The 25,069-nt window shown below is 38.0% G+C and overlaps 1 protein-coding gene across 1 annotated transcript in view; it reads right to left on the bottom strand.

Moving 5' to 3' along the window:
* Positions 1 to 25,069, bottom strand: part of PLCL2 (phospholipase C like 2) — a gene marked incomplete at its 3' end in the record, with an annotated part of 100,699 nt that overhangs the window by 38,888 nt on the left and 36,742 nt on the right. Inside the window, exon 2 of the mRNA XM_080609827.1 lies at positions 845 to 3,331. Within this exon, the coding sequence (XP_080465953.1) occupies positions 845 to 3,331 (2,487 nt within the window). The remainder of the gene's footprint in view (positions 1 to 844; positions 3,332 to 25,069) is intronic.

Raw genomic sequence — 25,069 nt, 5'->3', positions numbered from 1 at the left:
TATTTAATTGATCACTGCTAGTATTCCATCAGAATTTTATAGACAGTTAAAAGCTTTACTGAATAAAATACAACCTTACAATCCACTTTAATCTATGTCTAAAAGGGTGTATTTACCTGGAACCTCTAATGGAATCTCCAACCAATGCATTTTTGAGGTGGGATCTCTTGACTTCCAGAAAAACAAGCACCTCAGCCTGTACTTTCTCTTGAGGTTCAATGTGTTAATTTTATGTGACCTTTAAGGTAAGGTTATTTCTTCTAGAGGATGCTTCCTAATGCCTTAGCACTAATTCCGTGTATTTCTAACATACAGGTACTAGAAAGAATCATGGAAAACAAACATGCTTCAGAAAGCACTGCCTTCTATTTGGGAATGAGAAAAAACCAAAACCTCAGTGAAACTACGCTAAACATACTTTCACATACAGGAAGTTTTCTAATAAGGCATAATCTCTCATTTTTCTATCAGGAGATAGATGTATTTTCTTCCTGCATTTCTATTTGACTTAATTTTCTAAAACTAAAATAGCGCCATACTTTCTTCTAGTGTGCCTCTAACATTCCTTCAAAGAGACGGGACAAGTCAACAAGCCAGAGTTCTAACACTTGAGTCATATTTTCAGTTTACATTCCACAAAACATGCATATGCATCCAAGTTACCTCAACAGACAGTATCACCTAAAAGGCTGCTCTGACATAATCCATTTTTAAAGCTGTTCAGCATTAGACACAAATAATGTAACTGATAAAATACAGCAAGACTCTCAAAAACATATATTCCATATGCATCATAATACAAAAATACACGTAAGAACCAATAAATTCATTGTAAAAACTGTACCTGCATATTTTCTCGCAAATCCGTGGCATCCCGAATAGGTTGGAGAGCATTCTTGAACACTTCATCTATTGTTTTAATCCATAATGTTCTCATGGAAGCATACTCCCTTGATTTCTTGCCTTTCCTCACAGAGAGGCCCCGCTTATGAGGTTTCCCACCACCCCTTCGATTAGTAATGGCCACATGCACAAACAAGGATGCATGTGCTAAATTTTCACCAGTTAAAGACTGCAGAGGAACGTGCCGATAACCAGTCTGTAGACACTCAAAGGGAATAGTGTATTGCCCAATAAACTCATCCCCAATGTAATCATCATCCAGTACTACAAAACGCACCATAGCTAGTTCTGGTAAATTTATTTGAAATTCAAAGCTTTCATCAAAAATTGGATTATCCCCATTCTGATGCATAGTTTTAGTCCTTTGCTCTGCACAGTCTGCAGGGATTCCATGTATTTCAACATAGACATAAGGATCCACAACATCACCTTTGGCACCTGATCCCTTGGGTTTAGGAAAGTTTTGCCCACTAATGATTTTAATATGAAGCAGCTGAGGCGAAACTCCAGGCACAGTGTCTTTTGTATTTGCACTGAAGAAGGATACTTCTTCTCTCATAATAGCAGGACGAAGGACATAGCCACAGTTGCCGTTCTGTCGAAACCAGCCAATGTTAAGATCCATCATTAAGCCAGGCGTTTGGAAGTTCATTGCTACTATCTGACAACCACATTTCCAAAAGTCCTGGGGATTCATATTACTGGAGTCAATTCTCATGGGACTGGGGAAAACCCTTGCAAGAAAACGTTTGTTATAATTGACAAAGTCTCCCGGGTTTTCATTGGCATATTTGCTAGCAAGCACTTCATTAAAGGAGCACACTTCCCAGTACTTCTGGAGCTGAAATGAAACTTGAAATTCTTTGAACTGAACTGATTTACATATGCTTACCAACTCCGAGAGTTCTTTGCAGAGCTGAAATCGTTTCCCTGTCATTAAGTTTTGCTGTTCCACCCCCTCTTTCCCCACTCTCTGTGACATTTCTGCTCCTTCATCTTCATCTGTAACATCTCCCTCTAGTCCAGAACAATTGGAGGAAAGCTTCTTTGCTTTAATTAGTATTTTCCCTTTAAGTGATTCTGGTGATGGAAGGTAAGACTCCTCTATGTTTGGAGACTGCGTATGTAGCTTGTCTCCCAAAATTTTCTTCATGTGTTGTACCATCACTTTCTGCTGTTTAATGGAACAATGATTTTCTAAACACAAAATAAGAGGGTATTCTGAAGCAAAAAATGCGTACTTGTTAATAATGTCAATCACACTACGGAAGACAATCTGTGATGTCATTGTATGTCCTGTGTAAATCACAGGCTCGTTATCCGGGCCATCCCATACATCCAGTTCAACGCTTCGGCAACCCATTTTAAGAGCGCGAATGTACCCTGTGATGTCAGAAGGCCCTCGAAACTGATCCTCTATCAAGTATGTATTATGAGACGAATTTATAAAATAATGAGATAAAGGTTGTTTCATATCTTGACAAACTTTTTTATGTTCTGGATCAAATATGTGGCAGTCTGGTGAAGTAAGGTAATTTGTAAACCCATCTATAGAAAGACAACCCTTTTCCTGCCCCTCTTTGGCTGGCTCATATTTATGAATAATTTCCAGGCTTATTTCTTCCGTGACGTGTGCCATACCCTGTTCTGCTTCTAAAAACATCATGAGGTCCTTGGTATCTAAGTATTCTTTATTGCTTGAAAACTGAACCAACAGGAAATAGATTTCAGGTCTGGTACAAAGCTCATGAAAAACTTCAATAAACTCTTCTTTTGTTACTTCAGTACCAGTTTTTTCCTTGGATCTATGTAACTCCTTGAATTTCAGTTCAATTTTATTAGTTTTTAAACCAGGATTTAAGTCTTTTATAAACTGTACAGCATTACACAGGGGTATATGTCCCAAATTATCTACATCTGATTCACTGAATATTTGTGAAAGCCATGAAGTCCGCATATTATCTTGAGTACTTTCTATCATATCTAGAGTATGTTTTCCATAAGAAATCAGGTATCTTAAGCCAGTAACCCAAATATTCGCAATGTCTGCTGAATTAGCAACAAGATCTAGTGACTCATAGTTTTCTCCATATATAATTGAAAATGCACAGTCTTCTGATATCTGGTCATATATCCCATTGCTCCGAAAAATATCTGTATTTTTTCCTGTTCTTACTTCTTTGATTGATTTAATATCAATCTTTGCTTTTTCAGAATCCTTCTTTGAAGGTTCCCAGCGTAGAGACTGCATATCTGCATCTAAAAGAAAATATCGGTGATACACCCTAGAGTTGGATCGAATCTTTTTGAGCTCAGAGCCTTCAACCATTGCATTTATACAGTCACTTGCACTGCTGATCTTTTTCTCAGTTGGCATACTGCTAAATGACACAGTCTTTTTCCGTTCCCGCTTTTGTTTCGTACCATCCTGGGAAACAAGGGTGAGAAAAAAGAAAACAAGTATCAGTATGATTTTGCTCAACATTGAAAGTTTCCAACTGCAAGCTAAAAGTTCATAAAGTAGTTCAAAAAGGTCTAGCATCTATGTGATGACCAGTAAGACGGAAATACTTAATGGAATCATCACAAATGAAAATACTGATCATGGCTTAATATGTGTTCTTGCCTGTATAAGTAATCTTCCAGGGTTAGGGTTTGTTTTTTAATATTTATAAGAACACAAAAGTAAACAAAGCAACTTTTGAATGCTAATGAAACAATAATGCTGTATAAATGCACTTTATCAGTAATAACCTACTTACAGAAATAACGGGTTCTAAAGCCAAGGCAGTAGGAAGTAAGCTTTTCTGAGTCCTTATATGGTCTGACAAATACTTGCTGATTGTCAGTGCGGAATATAATACTTTAACACCATGCTGACAGAGTCCTTATGAACACCAGAGAAACGTAAATACACGATTAACCACATAAATTTCATAGGACATGGTCCTAATCTAAGCATACAAAATGTTAACTTCAATTATGCATAGTTCCCTCCTCAATTGCACCCATCCACGTTCTTCCCACAGACTGCCCATAGCATATAATCAGAAATCACAGTGTATCATTAGGAAGAACTTTAAGGGAAAATGCAAGACCTGGTTGGAAAGGGACCAAAAGTGATTCTCCTTTGCTCTTAAAACAATGTAATAACCCAGAGGTCTTAATTTACTAGAGAAAGTGGGGAGAGAAAACTGCATTTATATAAACCATATGAAAACGGAAGAGAGGAAATAATGTAATTTAGCTACCTCTGCTGTTGGCACTAATTCAAACAAGCGCAAATAAATCCGTAACAGATGACTTTAAGTACAATCAATTTCTTGAGAAAAAAGTGAGTTTAAGAAACCTGTGTGCTTTCATTATCTGCATTTTCTGAGATTGAAAAGATGCTGGTTTTGTTTTTTCTAAGAACATCATGTGTCTTGATAAACTAAGTTTTAGTCCAAAATAATAATAATCTTTCTATTTAGAACTGTTTTGACATTCCAACACAGCTCAAAAAAATACTTTTTATACAAGCAGTATGTTGAATTTCCCTCTAATAGTTTTTCATCTGAACTATGTTCCAGTGCAAATCAGCATTGCTTATATGGCAAAAAGGAGAGGGAAAGAAAACTTTTCACAATCACTATGCTGAACAGATGTTCAAATGAAAAACATCCATTACAGAATGTATTTCCAGTTCAGGGTATATGTGCTGTATGCTCAATTTCATTAAAATAAAAATGCAGAATTCTGGTTTTGTATATTGATTTATAAGCATCCAAAAAGGCTTTCACCAAAAACAGTGATTAGTAAAGTAAGCACACTGAATAGCTGCTGTTCTGTCTTTGAGAAAATTAATCAACCATATGATTCTTGCACCTTTAATGATAGCAGAATTTGCTTTGCTCAAGTTCTCAAGAGACCAGTAAAAGTGAATAAACCTTCAGAGGACTGTTCTACTTCCAACTCCAGATCAAACACCTGCAATAGATACTCCACAGGGTCGACTCTTGGAATCTCACTACACCTATGCCTTTGGGCATAAGGACTGCTCTTAAATAAAAGCCATTTTCCCTAATTTTAAAAATTAAGAAATTACAAATGTGATTTTTTTAGCAAAATTGTTGCTCTATTTCAAGCCCAGCTTCCTGTCTGGTTACATATCTACATCTCCTAACCTGAAAAAGTGGTAAGGGACAGCCCCACAGAAATGAGCAATTAGATTCCTGTTCAATACCTTAAGGTTTGGAATGAAGCATGCTGAAACTCCATAATGCTCCAGATTTCTCAGTCACAGATAGAGGAGGGGGAATATATTTCTTGAACTCTTCCGTCAGGGACAGCTGACAGATAACCTCCTAACGCCAGAATCGTCAAGGCTTGGGAAGTATTACCTTGCCTGACCACAATCAGTATTTACCAAACACGAAAAAGGTCTATGCCTTTAACATTAAAACCAGGATCCCCACCTCATCAATACATTTCCTAAAACCATGTGTGCCACATCCAAGGTCACCTACAAGAAGTTCTGAGACAGAGCCCAGACCACAGATGTAACTGTTAAGAAACTCTGCTAATATCTGCTACAAGTGACAACACAGAGACTTCAGTTTATTCAGGAGTTTGTACCAACAGAAAACAAAATATCTAGCAGTGTAAAAACCAGAAATAATCCCAGCTGTCATATATGGCACTGAAGAGACAGAGACAGCTGGAGAAAACAGCTTAAAATGAGCAAGCAGGGAAGAGTATCTCCATGATAACCTCTTTTCTATTCCTTTGCAGGTACTGACAAAGAAATAGTTGTGTGACTAAAACAGCACTATCTAGAAAACAGAATTCCGGAGACAACAAAGAATCTTGAATTGGATGCTGAGAGATACACCATTCCTGAATGGCAAAGCTTTTAATACACACAACTTTACCACAGAATTACTTAAAGAGCAGTTCCAACAACCACAAGTACTGACAGGCACAGTGATGAAGTTCAGAGATTTGGTAACATAAGAGATCAGGATGATAGATGTTTAAAAAACATCTACTAAAGAAAAGAATGCAGAGCATGAACTTTATTACCTGTAAATGCCCAAATGAATCATGCCTCAGAAGACTCCCTGGGAAAAGAAGTAGTTCTTAAAACATTCAATCCCAAAGTTACCAAGAAGTTTAGAACAGTAGAATCCAGAACACTTTGGGAAGAAATTTACAGCCTAAGGCAGTGGTTTGCCATCCCCCCGAGGTGGGAAGTGAGGATCTGCAACCAGAGCACTGTGTACAACAGTCCTTCCGTCTGCCAGTACAGAACAGTCCTTACAATCACCAATGAACATGCCAGAAATGAGTGTCTGCAATCCTGCTTCTCTCCATGCAGACCTAAAGCAGCTTTGACACAGATATACTAGCTGGGATTTGAGCATTAAGGCCCTTATCTGCATTTAGCCCACTAAGGTACTTCTTTTGGGACACAGGACTTTACAAAGAAAAGAAAATGGTAACAAGAGGAAGTGGCAGAATGACACATTTTCAGAGCACTGGTCTGCGAAGTGAAAGTCCCTGATGACATTACTCCATAAACATTTCACTTGGTGATCCTGAATGCAAAATGCACAAACACTCCATGCAGCAGGGACCTGAAGACTGAATTTTTGCCCTCTCAGAAGTGTAAGGATAACTGCCTCCCCAAGTGACAGATCTGCTGCTTCTTGTTAACACTCTAACCATACAAAATTTCTATTTCTGTTTGTATACCAGAGGTTCATCAGAAGCATGGAAGGCAGCTCCATTCTCCTCTTGAGAGCATGTGGCTAGCACATGAGGAGCTGCTCATCTGAAGATCCCCAGGCAGAAGGGCTCACCAACCACTTCATGGGTAGGTGAGTGCTCTGCCAACCAAGCAACTACGTAAAGAACAGAGTACAAGCCACCTCCCTCAACCACAGCACCTCACTGCAGGCTTTCTGATTGTGAATGCCTGAGCTTTGACAATGTGTGAAGAAAATCACACATCTTGTGGCAGTCCACAGGAGCCACAGTTCCAAGAATGACTACTGAATTAATCCCAAACAGGCTTAGAAACAATATGGATGCTGAGTGACTCTGCCTTAGCAAAGCCTGGCAATGTCTGTACGTATGTGTAGTTACAAGATTGCAATCACATAGTGTCTCAAGAGCTTTTAAATAAATCAATTAATTTTTTTGCATGTAAATTCTGAATTAAGTGAACATGATTCTGAGGGTCAGTGTTGTGGCTATACTCTGAGCAGTTACTGGTGAGTAGGTAAGAATGCAGACCATGCCTAAGTTTAATTTCTTCCTTTTTTTTTTTTTTTTTTTTTTTTTAATCACTCTATTATTTAATGTCAAATAGCATGAAAAGCTCGACCCTAAAAGCCAAGGGATCGACCTCAAGTCTCCCCTGGAGCTTTCTGCCAGAGGCTCCAGGTAGGACCATTCTCCCCAGCTGCGGTGTAGAGTACATTTTTTATATCTGGCCCGATCCAGACTGGTCCAAGGGCTACTGCATGAACTATCTCACGTTTAATTTGCCCAAAGGCTTGTTGTTGCTCAGGGCCCCATTTAAAATCATTCTTCCAGGTCACATGACAGAGAGGGCTTACAATCAAACTGTAATTTGGGATGTGCATTCTCCCCAACCCCCCAAAACCTAAGAAAGCTTGTGTGTCACCCTTGTGCAGGGTTTAGAAGTAATTTAATGTAGATCTCTAGCTGACAGTTGCAATACAATTTACTGCTTTATGACAAGAACAGACAATCTAATGATCTTCATGGCGAACATAGAGTGAACTACTCTTCTGACACTATACAACTCATTGATGACTTGGTTTTATAGCGCATGTGATACTTAAGTAGCCAGTTTGAGTATGAAAATGGCCATGTCTTCATCAAATACAACTCAGCAGCAACTGCAAAATCACCTAGCTTATGTTATATGATGTATAACATAAGCCTACTTCAAGAAGTGGCTAAAAAAAGGAACAATAATGAAGCTTTAGTTATTTAATTAAGATTCCTAAACATTTTTCTGCAGAACCCTGAATTCTACAGATTTCCTTTATATTTAAAAAAGCATGTTTTATATATATATATATATATAGTCTATATATAGTTAGGTCTATATATAGTTATGTCTATTCAAAGGAGAGGGAAAATAAAAAATCCCAACCAAATACTTCAGGCAGTATTTTAAAACATTCAATTTCTAAATGCATTTTAATAAAAACACAATAATGCCAGTAATTTGTTCTTTTCAAGGTTTCATCTGTGGTTTTAGAGAGATAAATGAAGGCACAGATCAGCAAATGAGTTACAAATGCAAGGTCAGTATCATATTATCCTTCCCTTTATAAATATTTTCATTGCATAAATATTTAGGGGTTTTGCTGAAAATATATCTTTACTGATCCAGCAATAATAAACAGGACAAGTTATTTTTGCAAACACACAAGAAAGAATTCATTATTATGTCTAGGTAGCCTACATACAGCTTCCAGGTTATTCCAGAATATGCATTATAAAAGAAGCTAAGCAACTTTTCGTGTGAGAAAGTCAGTAGAAAATAGGAAGGAAAACAACAGGTAACTAAAGTCAGCAATGTTTCATCTTTGTTACATAGAATTTAGGATTGATTTCAAAAGTTACATGCAATTAAAGGTGGAATAAGAGTTGTCTTTGCAAGAGGGTGAGGAAAAGAGAGAAAGGGGGAGGGAAAGAACAGAGAAGATGCGGCAGGAAAGCCATTTCACCATTAGGAGCCATACCCTGGAAGGAGGGAGGTCTATGTCCTTGCGGCACCCTTTCTCAGCCTAATTCTCCCAGAACCAACAACTCAGCAGAAGAACCTGCTGACACCCACCACTCAGCCTCTCTCCTCCAGCCAAGTATGTCTGTTCCTTCCTAGTCAGTACCTTTTAATTTGCCATTACTTGGAGATTCTTACTAACACAGTGACCCAAATTCACTAAAAGCCATATACTTTATAATGCTTTAACACAGCCGTCTAAAGCTTGCAGAGTATGTGAAAATCAAAACAGGAAAAAACTCTCCTACTAATTAGCAGTTCAGCTGACAGAATCCCAAACACTTCAGAAATGGCACAAACTAAATCACATCATGTACAATGGTTTCTGAATGGCACTATAGCCACTGATGAATAGTACGCAGCAGTGAACAGATGTATTTAATACAAAGTAGCGAGTCCTCAACTGAAATAATAGGCATTTGGGGGGAGACAAAACATCAGCTATTTGGAAAACACAGGGCCTCCCACTCACAGTGAATCACTATATTTGAGCTCAGCATTTAAGTATTTTTCCAAACTGGTATTCATGGCAAATCTGCTGTTTGCAGAGATCCTTTTAAGAGAAATGTATTTTTTTTAACGTGTGGTGGTTTGACCCCAGACAGACCCAGTTACACAATGTTATAAATAACAGTGAGGAGGAAAGAAAAATATGAAGATTAGATGCACAAGTAACAATTCTTCCCTTTATCATCTTTTTCTTTTTTACTAAAGGAATACTGTCATTAAAGGAATACAGACACAGGGGGAAGTCTTAGCTCAGTATTCAAACAAAAATGATCTATATTACTTCAGATCAGCTAATTGCATAGTTCGTAACACACTAAAACAATTCCCCCTTCAAACCCTCTTCACAACATTAATTTCCTGTCCTGTCTCTTCCTCCTCCTACCCCAGCTGCATCTCCCTTCTGCCCAGCTCACCCCCTCAGGCCCACATCAGCACCTCTCTGACCCACAGTAAGTTAATTTACCTCAATGCCTCGGGAAATGAAAAATATCTTTTTTCGCTGAATTAGTTTTCTGCAGTTTTAGTGAGCTGAAACAATCTGCCACGTGATTGGGTAAGTATCAGAGTTCTTTTCCCACTAGAAATGGGAGGAAAGAACAGAATAACTCACTTTTATAAAAAAAATAACTGAATTAAAATCAATGCAGTTAAAACTGTTCTGTTGAAATCAGATCCTATATGACCTGACAAGAGACCTTTATGTCCTTAGGGAAAACAAAATCTCTCCTCTTGGTCCATCCTCACAGAATGTCCATCCACAATTTCATAAAAATATCATAAAGGTGAGGAGTAAGAAAGAACTACCAACACCATAAAGTAACAGAATTGAGGTTCTCAGGGCTCCTTTGGCTCATTTTGTTTTGCTTCTCTTCAAGGAAACAGGACAGCAGAAAATGTGAGCATACTGTATGAGAGAGGTGACTACTACAACTTACCTTTGAAGAAGAGCAGAGAAATATGGTATCCTGTGTTGTCCTTGTTGGCTTAGAGCAGGCAATTTAACTCAGTTAAAGACTGTGACTACAATGAGCAGGGAAATAACGGGATATGGTTTTGCAAATAAAGTTTAGACTAAGGTTTTCCTTGTAAAACTTACTGCAGAAGAGCTTATTTAGCCATTTGTTCAGTTTATTAAGAGTAAAGAAACTTTTTTTTAAGTATGCTTGAAGATAGGTTGTGAAAATTTGTGCTGTTCAGCCTGGAGAAGAGAAGCTGCGTGGAGACCTCATAGCAGCCTTCCGGAATCTGAAGGGGGCCTACAAGGACGCTGGACTCTTCATCAGGGACTGTAGCGACAGGACAAGGGGGAATGGGTTTAAACTTAAACAGGGGAAGTTCAGGTTACATATAAGGAAGAAGTTCTTTACTGTGAGAGTGGTGAGGCACTGGAATGGGTTGCCCAAAGAAGTGGTAAATGTTCCATCCCTGACAGTGTTCAAGGCCACACTGGATGGGGCTTTGAGCAACTTGGTCTACTGTGGGGTGTCCCTGCCCATGGCAGGGGGCTGGAACTAGATGATCTTAAGGTTCTTTCCAACCCTAACCACTCCATGATTCTATATTTCTGTCCTAAGTATCCTTAGGATCTTCAACACTCAAATGCTCTCACAGTATGTCGCACGGGATCTTTCCATGAACCTCTGTTATGAGGCAGACACTTCTTCCACCAAGATGCCCAAGACACCCACAGGCATGCTGCCATTTGCTCCCTTCGCACTCAGCTCTTAGAGCTGACACAAGCTGAGCAAGTAAGAGAATGTTCTAACTCCAGTGCTAAGTCACCAAAGCAGTATGAACAAATTTCATGTCTCAAAACATTAACTGTATCATATTCCTCACTGTTAGTGTTTGCAAGTCATATTGCAAGTTTTACAAAGAGAACTAAAAAAGAAACGACAGCTCAGTTTGAAAATGTTCTTCAGTTAAATGACAGAACAGTGACAGAGGCTAACAAACCAAAACAGTGAAGCCATCTCTTCTTAGGGCGATGTTTTTAATGGCAAAATGTATGCCTGATTCCTTGAGGGTCAATTAATAACCTTTTAAAAAACAAAACATCAAATTGCAGTGGTATTTCACCATATTAACTCAGCACCCATAAATTCTTCCACGTTTTTCAAAAGAAAGTAAACAATCTGATATTGCTTACTCTGATGAAAATAAAGTGGTTTTAATTACTTATACTATGTTCGATTTTGACCTAGATTTTAAAAAGTCGGTAGTAACTAAGACTTTTCCATTCTGCAGTTCCATGGTCCAAGTACATTTGCCTTCTAGCAGTACTTACTGTAACTTACACAAACATGATTATATTTTAAAGCAATACACATAATTACAGAACCTGACAATATTATACCTGAATATTAAAATACAGTAGTAAAAAAGTCAAACACTGAGGCATTCTTCATATGGAAGTACATCTGCATATTCATGATATTAAAATAAAGGAGCACTTGGGTTTCAAGGGTTCATTTACAATACAGATGAGCAGGGGAAAAGGGAAAGTCTATCTCAAAATAAATAAGAACCATGAAAGGAAACTACTCACACTGCTGGGAGCACTGAGTTATGCTTGGCATGAGCATCTAAGTTTTTAATTTTATTGAGTTAATTACAGTTCAGGCTTCTGGGCAACAGCTTCAATAGAGCAAAGCTTGATTTTCACAAGCTTGAAAAAAGCAAAACATGTATGTTTCAGATCCATACAAGCAATATTTTAACCAAGTTCATATAAACTACAATAATTATTTATGAAAACCAGAAGTTACTGATCAGTCTTAACCTGAGGAGACTGCATTGTCAGAAAGTTGCTAAAAATTACTTGATGGCAGGAAAAGAGTAATAAGTAATAAGTAAGTAGAAAGTGTTTTAGACTCCTATTTCTCATTTACTAAGAAATTATATCTAAACTATGACAGACCATTTTAACTACTATAAACTGCCATTTAGTATAAGCATTTTCTTTTTTCAGTCATCAAGGATCAGACAAAGGGATAATAGTTATATACACTTTCAGCACGAAGAATAACTGAAGATGACAAGGCTGACACTACAGGTGAAGGTACTGGAGGCCTCAAACAAGCAAGTGCACTCAACAGGTTTCAGTGTGGCTCAGGAGTGAAGAAGCCTCCAAGTCTTTGCTGCTATCCTTAAAACCAGCAAGACACTCTTTCTGCAGTCATGCACTACTAGTTAAACTCAGAGCATTTGCATTTCTTCAATAATGTTTTAAATACCCAAATGTTACAGCAAAGCTTCATTTTCACAAGCTTTTCAAAACCTGTTGACAAGATTTAATATGCAGAATACTACAGCAATCATTCTGAAGCTGAATCTCAGATTATTTTTTTTTTTTTAAGTATTCATAGCTGCAAGTCAGTTCCACTGGTAGAAAGTACAGCATTTTCCCATTTCCCATTTCAGGCATAAACAACAATTTGACCGAATTGGCAAAATAAGTAACTTCCGTAACACAGCTGTCAGGCTTCACAGCTTAAAGCAAAAATACAGCATGTGGGTGACTTATAACACAGTCACTGCATTTAAGACTTTTGTGATTTCAGATGCAGCACAGAATCTGCAGAAAGCTGCTTCACCTCTCCCTGTGCTGCTCCTCTTCAGCATCAGAAAGGAAAGAGAAGCCAACAGCAGGATCAGCAAGAGGTGAGCGTGAGCACTGGCTCATGCCTCCCTACCCTTTTCTATTCCTGTTGGTAAAGCCTTGCCAGCAGGTTTTCCAAAGTTTCCCACAGACATAAGAGTTAGTTTTGTTTTCTTTGGGGCTTGTTTTTTTACCAACTTTCCTACCTAGCAGGCCCAGACATCCTCCCATCTGATTCACAACCCACAAGGCAATTTCTGCGTAGGTATGTGCACAACGTGTTGACCGTAAGTTAAAGACTGCTGTTTCCACATTACTTCCAAATAAGCAACGTAGAATTAGATAAGGCTTTGAAAAATTTTACAATGGTGCAAAAAAAGACACTCACTGAAGGCGTTTTGAAACATGAAGGCAGCAGTCCTCTGTTCACAAAACAGGGAAACCGTTATTGTGCCAGCCTCTCACTGTTTCCTTTGAGAAGCAGTTCATAGAATCATAAAACGGTTTGAGTTGGAAGGGACCTTCAAGCTCACCCAGTTCCAACCCCCTTGCCATGGGCAAGGACACCTTCCACTAGACCAGGTTGCTCAAACCTCTTTCCAACCTGGCCTTGAACACTTCCTTAAACACTTAAAACACTTCATGAACCTAACTCTACAGGCTTCCTAGCAAACTGAACTACTTCTGAAGAACCAAAGGTTTAATTATTAAAAGTAACATAATTGTATGTATTTGTGTGTACATGGTACTTTTCACACTTCTGCATGACTTAAAATGGTAGAATCGCAGAAGACAAGTAAGGAATCATTCTGAGAGATCATGCTGAAGGGCATTTTCAATGCCAAGAGGAAAGTTATTCTCACTGAGAGCTGGGATGCCCAAGCTCTTCTGCAATTAACTGACTTAAGTTTCGTTTTATGAATATCAACATTCCTATGTTCTGCATGTCACTTAGAGCTAAGGGAGACAAGAAGACAAACCACCTGACAAAAACAAGCTTGTACAGCATGAATCTTAGGGTATCATCACAGGTACATACCCCATGATGCAAAGTTACATAAATGTAAATGCAAATTATTAAAAAAAAACCAGTAATAAAGAAAAGGACCTCTTAATCCATGCAGGCAAGATTCGTCTTTTTCAATGCTGCAAGTGCAGTCAACAAATGAAAATAGCTGCATTTGTTATAAATTACTACTTTAGTCAGAAAGCAGAAAAGCACACTGTCTCTCTTTTACCATGGTAAGTAGTCTGCGTGATACTCCCATAACTGCAAAACAACTCTTGCTCACCAAAAATGAGCAGCAAATTGACCACGGAGGTGTGATCCAATTTAGAGGACTTTTTCACACATCCACACAGGTTATCCCACCCAAGCTCTCTGCAAGAGGTTACCTGACTAAATCATGCAATTTCACTGTCACTCATATAGCAAAATGTTCATTGCCACCTGTACTGACAGTTTGTATGTATTGTCCAAATTTCAATCCAAATGTCATCTGTTCTCTTGGAAAGTTCCTGGTGGCTTTTTTGTGTCCTTTCCTGTCACTGAGTGCTTTCCAGGAACAACACAGAAGTGAAATTACCGCCTAAAGGTTATTTCATCCAAGCAAAATGTTCAGTCTTAAGAGGAATAAAATTGAGACTTTTTTTTAATTCTAAAAACTATCATTACCTCTGCCCTGCAGCCCTCTATTCATCAACTGGTTTTATTCATTCTAGTGATTGATGAACGGTCTCTTCAGATCTGCTTCTTGACTAACTGCAATTGCACTAGCAAATTTCATAAAATAGCTCTAAATAAAGAGATGGGCCTTCACAAACTGAATTGTTCTGCTTTTGTGGTTTGAGGCAAGTTTCTCATTGTCAAGTAGGAGAGTGACCATTACCAGTATTATCTCTCCGATACCATGAAGAGTAGCTGTACATAATTCAATATTAAATTAAGCGTAAAAGTTGCAATTTTTCAGAACTTACTACTTGCTAAACAAATATTATCTTGCAAATTCTTTGAGTTGCTATTTCAACCTCATTACTTAGATGGCACTGATAATTAAGAGTGATAATTAACTGTTTATTTTTAAGGAGGATAATTTTTATGAATTAGACAAAAGGTTACAATCACTCAGTGATCACATTGGCAGAGAAGACACAAACCTAAGTACCTTTGCTAACCACACACCGCTGCTTCTGATATGTTCTCTTTGTTGATTTTCAGATGTATGTAATTTACAGTTGTCAAGCAATTATAGGAAATTCTCATTCTGAATGCTACATCAGTGCCCTTCTTTCCCTTTAACTCTGTTGTTTAATTATTCATAACAGTTACAAGCACTTAGAACAGTGGACTATAAATATTTAATACAAGATGACTGTAACAGAAAGACATGAGAAAGACAACAAAAACCAAATAGTGTAAAGTATCTGTTTAGCCTAAGCCAACAAAAAAATAAGCAAGACATATGCTCTTTAGATTTTAAATTCATGTAAGTGCTCACAGCTTTGAGAAACCAAACCTAAGAAGTCATCTGTATGCTTTACCAAGCAATTACAATTAAACAAATAAAAATTACCAGCTATAGTCATCTTCTCAAGACTTTTACTATTTTAAAGGGGTCTTTTTTGATTCTTAGCTACAAGTTTACCTTGTGAGAAATGCTGAACAAGCATTAATACTGGACTTCAAAGTGTCAAGCAATTAAGGATGCAAGAGTCAAGAACAAATACGCTGAAGACAACTTCTGAAATCCCATGTACAACAGCAGCATATTAGCAAGCAGTTGATGATCTTAGTACAAATTCTCAATATAAATTAGAATTCTAGCACTTGGGGTGCTAAGATAAACGTCAAATATCTTGAATTTTTCTAGATGCGGGGGGCTATGGATCCAGTATGCACTCAAACTTCAGTATAATATGGTAGGTAAAAATAAACCTACTTTTCATTTTCACAGCTCATTGTATTTAACACTTTGCATGAGCAATAATGAATCATAGAATCATAGCATCACAGAATAGCTTGGGTTGAAAGGGACCTTCAAAGGTCATCTAGTCCCAAACCCTCTGCAATGAGCAGAGACATCTTCATCTAGATCAGGTCGCCCAGAATCACATTCAGCCTGGCTTTGAATGTCTCTAGTGATGGAGCATCTACCACTCTCTGGGCAGACTGTGCTCTCAGTTTCCCAGCTTCCCACATTCAACTGTTTCATTTCAGTTTTGTCATAATTACTGATTTACAAAAAACTTTCCAAATACATTTTAAAATTTCAATAGTTCATATTTTAAATAATATTTAAAAAACTTTTGAACATTCATCTTCAATACAGAAACATTTATGCAAAAAAAGTGTTCTTTTCCTAATACTATTAACCAGAACTGAAAAAAAAATCACAGTAGCCACTTTTATACATATACCATATGTACATTATATATATTTATTATTATATATTTTACTATATGTTATTATATATAATATTAATATAAATTACATAATTTTATTTATATATATATAATTACATAAAGCATATGCAGATAGTGTAATCAACATGGGCTGGAGAGTATATTTAGATTATATTTGAAAATCTGCCTGTACAGCAAACAGTAACGTCAAGAAAATCCCAGCTGTAAATGACAGCAGTGTACCAAAGACTAGAATGGACATAGTTGTATCTGCAAATGCATCTTTTGGTTACCTTAGCTTCCTCCTTTCAGTAGTTAAATTACATGTGCAAAAGAAGCTTGCTGTTAGAATCTGTGCAGTCCCTAAAAATAGAGCTGCCCCTCAGGTCACCTCTACCAATAAATCCAGTCACAAGCAGACAAGTCCTCAGTATTAATACTTAGATTTGAACCCTGAGAATAAAGGCAAGCATTCAAGTGCTACAATAATAAACTGAAGGACCTACATTTTGTATATTAAACTCTCTGAATAGTTTAATTATTACACAGATTAAAACAGTAAATCTTCTAACTTCTTACAAAGCCAAAAAAGATTGTTAGGTAAAAAGAAAACAATGAAAAGCACAGACATTAAAATTTGAAACTGTTGCTTTTTTGGTTGAAAAACAGACTGTATGTAAAACATTTTAAAAGTACATCTTTAACCAGCTTTACCCGGATTTCCACATATTTTGGTAAATTCATGCTGCAGCATGACTTGCCCTGTTGGACTCAACAGAACTTAAGTCTGAAATGACAGAGGAGCCAAAGGGAAGCATAAAAACAGAGGAAGCAGATGCACCATTAGTGGAATGCTGATTCAGAAGATTTTGATTTCTGTTCTAAGACAGAACAGAAAGAATACATATAAGGGAAAACAATTTGCTGAATTAATTTGATGCAATGGTTAATTGCAAAGTTAACAAAATTGTTAAATTATCTGAATACTGCATCTTGCATATCTATACATCTGAGTATAGAATTCATTATCTACTACTCACTTCTGAATTCTGAACTAAAAATAGCCACATTATAATTCAAAATGCTATAAATCAACTAATTCTCTGAGGTACAAAGTAAACTGAACATAGCAAAAGCATTCTGACAGTGTTACCAGAACTGTCTATTCCTATCTGTAGTAACTTGTTGCTGGTCAATTTGTTCTCTGTCATTGGATTTTAACTGTCAGGATAGGGAAGAACAAGCAGTAAGTGGTGTAACTATTTTATTGATGTTTGGTAACTTCTCATTCAATATATACTGAAATCTTATTTCACTAATTTGCTCTATGCTGCAAGTCTATTTCAATGATCTACGAACGTATAAACTAGCTATTTGAACTTGTAAAAGGAAACAAACTAACTTTACAATAGAAAAATGCAAAAATTTTACAGATTTGGAAAATCAACAACAGTTTGGTCCCAGTTTACTGCACCAGCTTATTTACTTTAGCATTTTTGAGAGCAGTTGAAGTTGTATGCATTACATCGTAAAGGATTCATTTTGGGCTCAATAATTTACTATAAATACCCTCCATTTAAATACCCTTCGTCTCCTGCAGGTCCCATTCAACACAACATTATTTCCAGAATTTGAACGAGCTCAGACTTCAGAAAGCTCCATTAAATGGTTTGCACTCAACCACAGCAGAATTATCCCAGTTTATACACAGCATCTCACTCTTTTTCATACCACACTATTTGCACACTTCTCACACTGGCATTTAGTTACAATAAAAACTATTTCTTAAAAGCAAGCTACAGATTTATGTGAGGAAAATCATGGCAGAGTAAGCTTCATTATGACAGAAGTGATTGAGAGAGAAGCAAGCTGTTTCCAGGGCTACCAATGAACTATATGTTTTAGATAGTTTCCTAGGAAAATAATCCTAGGGATCACATTGCCTATGTTTGTCTCTTTATATATCCTTCCTCCTAACTTAGAATGTATTTCTTGATTTCAACTAAATCTGACAAAAGAAGAGATCTAAGAACAACCAGACTCCACGAGTTTTCCAAAACTAGCAGCCAGGAATTAAAAAAATAATAAAATTCAAATAATTAAAAAAGCATAGATCAAGAGTTCAGACCTCCTTGGATCTCCAAGTCAACCAAGCATACACAATCCTACTGGAGTTCATATGCAATTAATTTTGTGTCAGACATAACTAAGTCCAAAGCAGAGAAAAGATCCTGCCAGTTTCCACAATGCTGTCTCCCAGAGGCAAGTAAAATTTTAGTCAAAGAACAATTTTTACCCTTCATTTTATTCATTCTGGCTTCACACAAAACAAAACAGGTATACAACCCTCCAATCTAAACCTCTGAACTGCCTCTCTTTACTGCCCCTCGTTCAGATTTCTTCAGCAGACATTATGGCATTTCTAACAACTCCTGAGGGCACGATAAGAAAAACAAAAGCTTGTTGTGCAACATTTTTAGTCAAACCTTGTTCCAAGAAAGGCAGATGTAGAATACCTGTCTCTTGAAAGACAACACCCTCTGCCACTACAGAGACTAAGATTCCTTATCTCCTCTGAGCACGGCCTGCTGTCTTCCCACAGAAGATATTGGCAATTCTGAGAAGAAACAGGAAAGGTTCCAGAACTGATCCTAATCTCTGTCAAAATCCCTGCTATGATCAACAGGTATCTCTTTCAATGTAGGAAATTCACGTATTGCCTGAAGTGCTTAAAGCTAGCACTGTACTATTCACTCTCTTTTTTCTATCACCACAGCTGTAAATTGCCTCTAAACAAAACCACCCACCCCACTGGCCTTAGTGGGTACTGACAAGTGATGGATACACAGAAGAGAATCATGAAACTTCTTTCTAGGAAGACAGTCTTTTGTCTGTATTAGAACATATGAATTATTCTGTAAGATTGCAAAAATTAGTTCATTTTGTTAAAGCAGTAAAGATTACCCTAATCTCAACTGATTTGTTCTCTTAGGGGAGATCAGAGCTTCATAAAAGGCTAGCTGAAGTACTCTTCTTAAGACACTGGTACTAAGGGGCCACAGGCTTTGAGCTAAAATAATACCAAAAGCCTCAGGCATGTCAGGTTTGTCTGGATTTGCCATGACCTGCTTGGAGCTTGTCTAGTCGTAAGAGCAATAATCTAACACCAAGATGTTTATTACCTGCTTTGGTTTAGATTATGGTCAATCGTGCAATGTAACACCATGTATTTTTGTAGTTAACAGACAGTAATAAGGAGTAGATGACCTGTGTGGAATAAACAGTCGGTCACCCTAGAATAAAAACAGCATAGAGCACAGAGCTGGGAAGACATCAGCTGGCCTTGAAAGCACATGCAAAGGATGATACTGGACACCCAAAGGATTCAACAGTCCATTACTTCTAGCCAAAGGAATGCAACCTTGCAAAGTGGGTAAGAATAGTTTTAAGGCAAAACCATAACATCACAGAAAGGGGTATACAGTAGAAACTGTGTGGGAAGGACTTTTACCATACGTAATTTGAACTGTGTTACGATCATTACTGGACTAATAAGAACTCTTTCATTCTGAAAAGCCTCAAGATAATATCTTCCATGCTCTAAGATTTATGACTTACAGCATATGGTTTTCTCAGAGTTTCTGGATTGTTTCTAAGTGATGCATGAAAAAAAGGTAACTCAAAGCAAGAGTGCTGTTAGAAACTTACCCTGTTATAACTCTACTAGATAACTCTAGGGGTCTAGAAACTAGACAAGACTAAAAGGCACTTTGAAAACCCACAAAGTTCTAAAAGATTCCAAAATTATTATTACATAGCCCCAGACATCTTGGACCAGCTTAGATTTTTGGAGCTCAACTTCCATCTGCTTCTACCAAAGCTTTTTAAGTGATCTATTTTCTTCAACCCTAGCAACAATATGTCATTCCTTTAAAGAGGTGCTGGAAGTCAGGCACCCTAAAATGAACAGTCTAACATCATCATTTCTACAATAATGGATTTTCAATCTCAAGGAAATCTTACAGGACAGTAATCCTTGTTTAGTTCCTAATTAATAGTTGTTGAAGCAGTATCACAGCACCAGTATTCCATTCCATGAAAAAGATGCATGAAAACATATCCAAAATTTTCTACTCCATTTCGCTGTTCACTGCACTTTGCTGTATTTGGCAGCTACAGTATTATGATTCTAGATTCATTCCCATATACCAGATTGAAAAAATGTCATTCAGAGAAGACATACACATTTTATGGATGCATGAAATTATATTATTCACTGATTACACAGGCAACTTTCCTAAAATTCGGTACTGTATGGTAAGAGGACTGCAATTCAATTGAAGATTAAAAGTAAATTACCATATCCAAACCCAAAGTCTAGGTATATATATATAACTTTATGAATAACAAGTCTGCCATACACATCCTTTTGTTATGGACACAACTGAACGACATATACATTAGCAGTACAAGACTCCTCAAGAAAAACTGACAGACTTCTCACAACTCTGAATCCTGCAATGTGTGGAGGAGTCATAAAAAACAAGTAACTGGATGGCAATGAGTGTTAATGGTGAGACTGCACACACATCTGTCCTGGGCTCATTCCAGAAACAAACTGAACAGCTGAACCCAAAGGGTAAACAACAGTAAATCTTTTGGATGCTTTTCAACCAAAGACTCTTAACAAGTTTCAGGAACCTGTTCCAAATTCAGGCTGCAGCTCTGACTCACTGTGTGACATTAATTTGTTTTAACTGACTTTAAATATTACAAATGTGGTCCAAAGTCTGAGGAAAACAGACTGGCTCATTTGCCACCATCAGATAAAGAGTGATAAAAAATATGAAGGCTATACAGATAAAACTAAGATTCAGGGACATAAAAGACAAGGGACTAGATCATGTATTCTTTTCCTCACAGTCAGTTCCCTAATCCATAGCAACAGAGATGAGTAGTACTTTTATATATGTTTTCCTTTGGTTTATTTGTATGTTGCCACAGCAAGCCAGTATTTATAGAATCCACGACCTTCTAAAGCTTGCCTGATATGGTCATAATGTTCACCTTGTAATCTTTTTTTCTTTATTTAAAAACAGTATTTAGATAAAATTACTACTGTAACCACAAACTAGTTTAAGAATATCACTTGGATTCCTTTTAAAGAATAAATCAGCATTTACTTCAGGAATGGACCGCTCTATTATAAAACACACAACCATAGCAACTGTTACACTTTTTGATATTTTAATATATTCTTGTTCAGTGGTATTATTTACCATCCAATAATTATGTCACCGGTGTACACATTTCCGATCCTCTTATTTTAGTGAAATTACAGTACAATCAGGAAGTCTTTGTGACACTGGTCCAAATTCTTGTTTTACTAGGAAAATTCCATTGACGTATGTTTTGAAACCAAGCTGTACAGCTACTAAATTTAAATACGGACCACATGTCAAGATTTAAATAAGGATTCACAAGTCCTATTTTTTCTAAATGGGAATAAACTAGACTGCTTTCTACAATTTCTATTTATAGCTTGTCCACAAAACAAAAGAAAAAGCTTTTCAGAAGCCAAGGTAACTATGACAGAACAGGCATTCTATGACACAGGTGAGACTATGCATCTTCCAACTGAAAGCTAGTAGCAATACAGCTCACTCTTCCCCTGAACTGCATAAAAAAATGCAAGGTGCCAACATTAATAAGCCACTTCCTCCTCAGGATTCACAACTGAGAGCAAGGGTGGGAAAGAAAGGAAACAATTACATACAACGAAGAGAATTATTCCCTTATTAGAAGTTAGACCTACCAAAATTCTGCTAAACTGTCAAACATTTTGCTAATAATGCTAATCCATATGGATTTTCCATAAGGGAGGAGAAACAATTTTATTAATTTTATCATTTATTATGAGTTCATAAATTTTATTAATGAATCTGACCATTATATAATGTACTTGAAGTCTTAAAATATTGTACCTTCTTGGCTCCTTTGTCTAGAGGCAAACAGCGTGAAAGCAGAAAGTGTGCAAGATCCACGCCTCTTTCTTTTATTTCATATGAAGGAAGAAGTCAGAGAATCATGGAATGGTTGAGGCTGGAAGGGACGACCAAAGGTCATCTAATCCAACCTCCCTGCTCAAGTAGGGTCACGTAGAGCACACTAACCAGGATAGTGTACGCAAGGCACTTGAATATCTTCAGGGAAGGAAGACTCCACAACTTCTCTGGGCAACCTATTCCAGTGTCTCACCCTCACAGTAAAGAGGGTGACATCCTCATGTTCAGGTGGAACTACTGTGTTTTAGTTTATGCCCACTGCCTCTCATCCCATCATCTGGTACCACCAAGAACAGTCTGGCTCTATCCTCTTGACACCCTTCCTTCAGACACTTACACACTGATCAGAACTCCTCTGAGCCTTCTCTCCTCCAAGCTGAAGAGGCATAGCTCCCTCAGCCCTTCCTCATATGAAAATGCTCCAGACCCTTAATCATTCTAATAGCCCTTTGCTGGACTTGCTCCATCTTGTACTGGGGGGTCCAGAGGAGGACACAGTGTTCCAGGTGAGGCCTCACCAGGGCTGAGTAGAGAGGAAAGATTACCTACCTTAACCATTGCTCTTCCTAATGTAACCCAGGATACCATTAGCTTTCTTGGCCACATGGGCACACTGCTGGCTCATGGACAACTTCTTGTCCACCAGGACCTCCAGGTCCTTCTCCACAGAGCTACTTTTCAGAAGGTCAGCCCCCTGCCTGTACTGGTGCATGGGGTTATTCCTCCCCAGGTGCAGGACTATGCACTTGCCTTTGTTGAGTTTCTTAACATTCCTTTCTGCCCATCTCTCCAGCCTGTCTAGATCCTTCGGAACTACAGCATAGCACTCGGTTATCAGCCATTCCTCACAGTTTTGTGTCATCAGCAAACTTGCTGAGGCGGCACCCTGTCCTGATCCAAGTCATTGATGAGTAAGTTAAAACATTACTGGACCCAGTAATGACCTATAGGGAACACTGCTAGTTACAGTTCTCAAACTAGGCTTTTGCCACTGATCACATCCCTCTGAGACATGCCATTCAGCCAGTTCTCAATCCATGTCTCCATGAACTTGTCCAGCCCACGCTTCCTGAGCTTGCCTACAAGGATGCCATGGGAGACATTGTCAAAAGCCTTGCTGAAGGCTGTAGTCCAGATATAGAGCATCCACTAATTCCCCCTCAACCCATCAGCCAGTTGTCCCATCATAGAAGGCAATCAAGTGGTTAAGCATGATTTCCTTTTGGTGAATCCATGCTGACTACTCCTGATCATAGAATCTTAGAATGGTTAGGGTTGGAAAGGGCCTTAAAATCATCTAGTTCCAACACTCCCATCACAGGCAGGGATGCCTCACATTAGACCATGTCGCCCAATTCTCTGTCCAGTCTGGTCCTAAACACTGCCAGGGAGCATTTACCACTTCTTTGGGCAACTTTGTTACAGTCCCTCACCACCCTCACAGTAAAAAACTTCTTCCTTACGTCTAACCTGACATGCTTAGAGATGGCCTCCAGGATGAGCCATTCCATCATCATTACCAGGAACTGAGGTGAGGCTGACTGGCATGTAGTTCCTAGGGCCCTCTTCTTGCCCTTTTTGAAGCCTGGGTGATACTTGCTTTCTACCAGTCCTCAAGAACCTCTCCTGATTGCCATGACCTTTCAAAGATGACCAAGAGTGGCCTAGCAATGACGTCCACTACCTCCCTCAGCGCTTGTGGCCGCATCCTGTCAGGACCCATGGACTTCCGGATGTCAAGTTTGTCCAAATGATCTCTAACCCAATCCTCCTTAACCATTTTTCTAATGACTTAAATATAATTCTTACTAAATGAACTTAATTTGTTAATTAAGTCATTATGGTAAAAGTAGAAGGTATCATCAAATAATGGCTCACAATTTGGGAGAGTGCTCAGTGATGTCTTTTTAGGCAACCCACATAATTTCAAAGTGTATGCTATCTTGCAGATTTTTCTTATTTTTATATTTGGGTGAGACTGCTACTAAAACCACCTTGCTATAACTGGTTTTAAATATAAACATAATTACTCAGTATTTTTAGACAGTGCACTGGCATGTAGACTTTGGGACACTTTTCGGGTATATTTAGAGGCTCCTGGGACACCAGTTACCAGGGCAACCTCTGAGGTCATGGTCAGCTAATGTAAATTATGGATGTTTCAAGAGACTCCAATTTACGTTAAAATTGCATGTGCCATGCATGAACGCAACCCACTGCACCGCATCGAGCCACTACAGCTGTTGCAGCACTGTAAGAGCCCCAGTCCAGAAGGGTGTTTCAGAGAGAATTTCTCTTAACAGAACTGACAGAAGTGAACACGGAGAGCAAAACAATCATTCTCAACCTCAACACACCTCAGCACAGCCTGAAGTGACATATTCTCACATTGCCAGATTCCACAACTGCTGTAAGTCTCATTTTCAATCACATCCCTCATCTTCCCAATCATGCACATCCTTTCCACTGCTTCCTCCCATCTGAGCAGTGCTCCTACTTTACCTTACGTGAATCCTAATCTTTTCCTCTTGGTACTTTGTTCACGTGGCTTGCAGGACAGCCAAGAGAGTGGATGTGTTGTAGCTCATTTGTGACGACACCTGTGCTCAAAGGCAAGGCAACAGATGTGTTGCCTGCTCAGTAAGACTAAAAGAACACATAGTGATTGCACTTTTCCTAAGTTACTGTAATGAAGAATAAACAGTGCCACTTTTCTCCACCCAGCTGTAAATGCCCATGAAATTTATAAAAACTAAGTTGTGTCCAATACCTTTATCCATT

Source organism: Psittacula echo (genome assembly GCF_963264785.1).
Source record: "Psittacula echo genome assembly, chromosome: 2".
Lineage (NCBI taxonomy): Eukaryota > Metazoa > Chordata > Aves > Psittaciformes > Psittacidae > Psittacula > Psittacula echo.
Note: the sequence above shows the minus strand (reverse complement) of the source record. Positions and strands in the feature narration are given on the sequence as shown.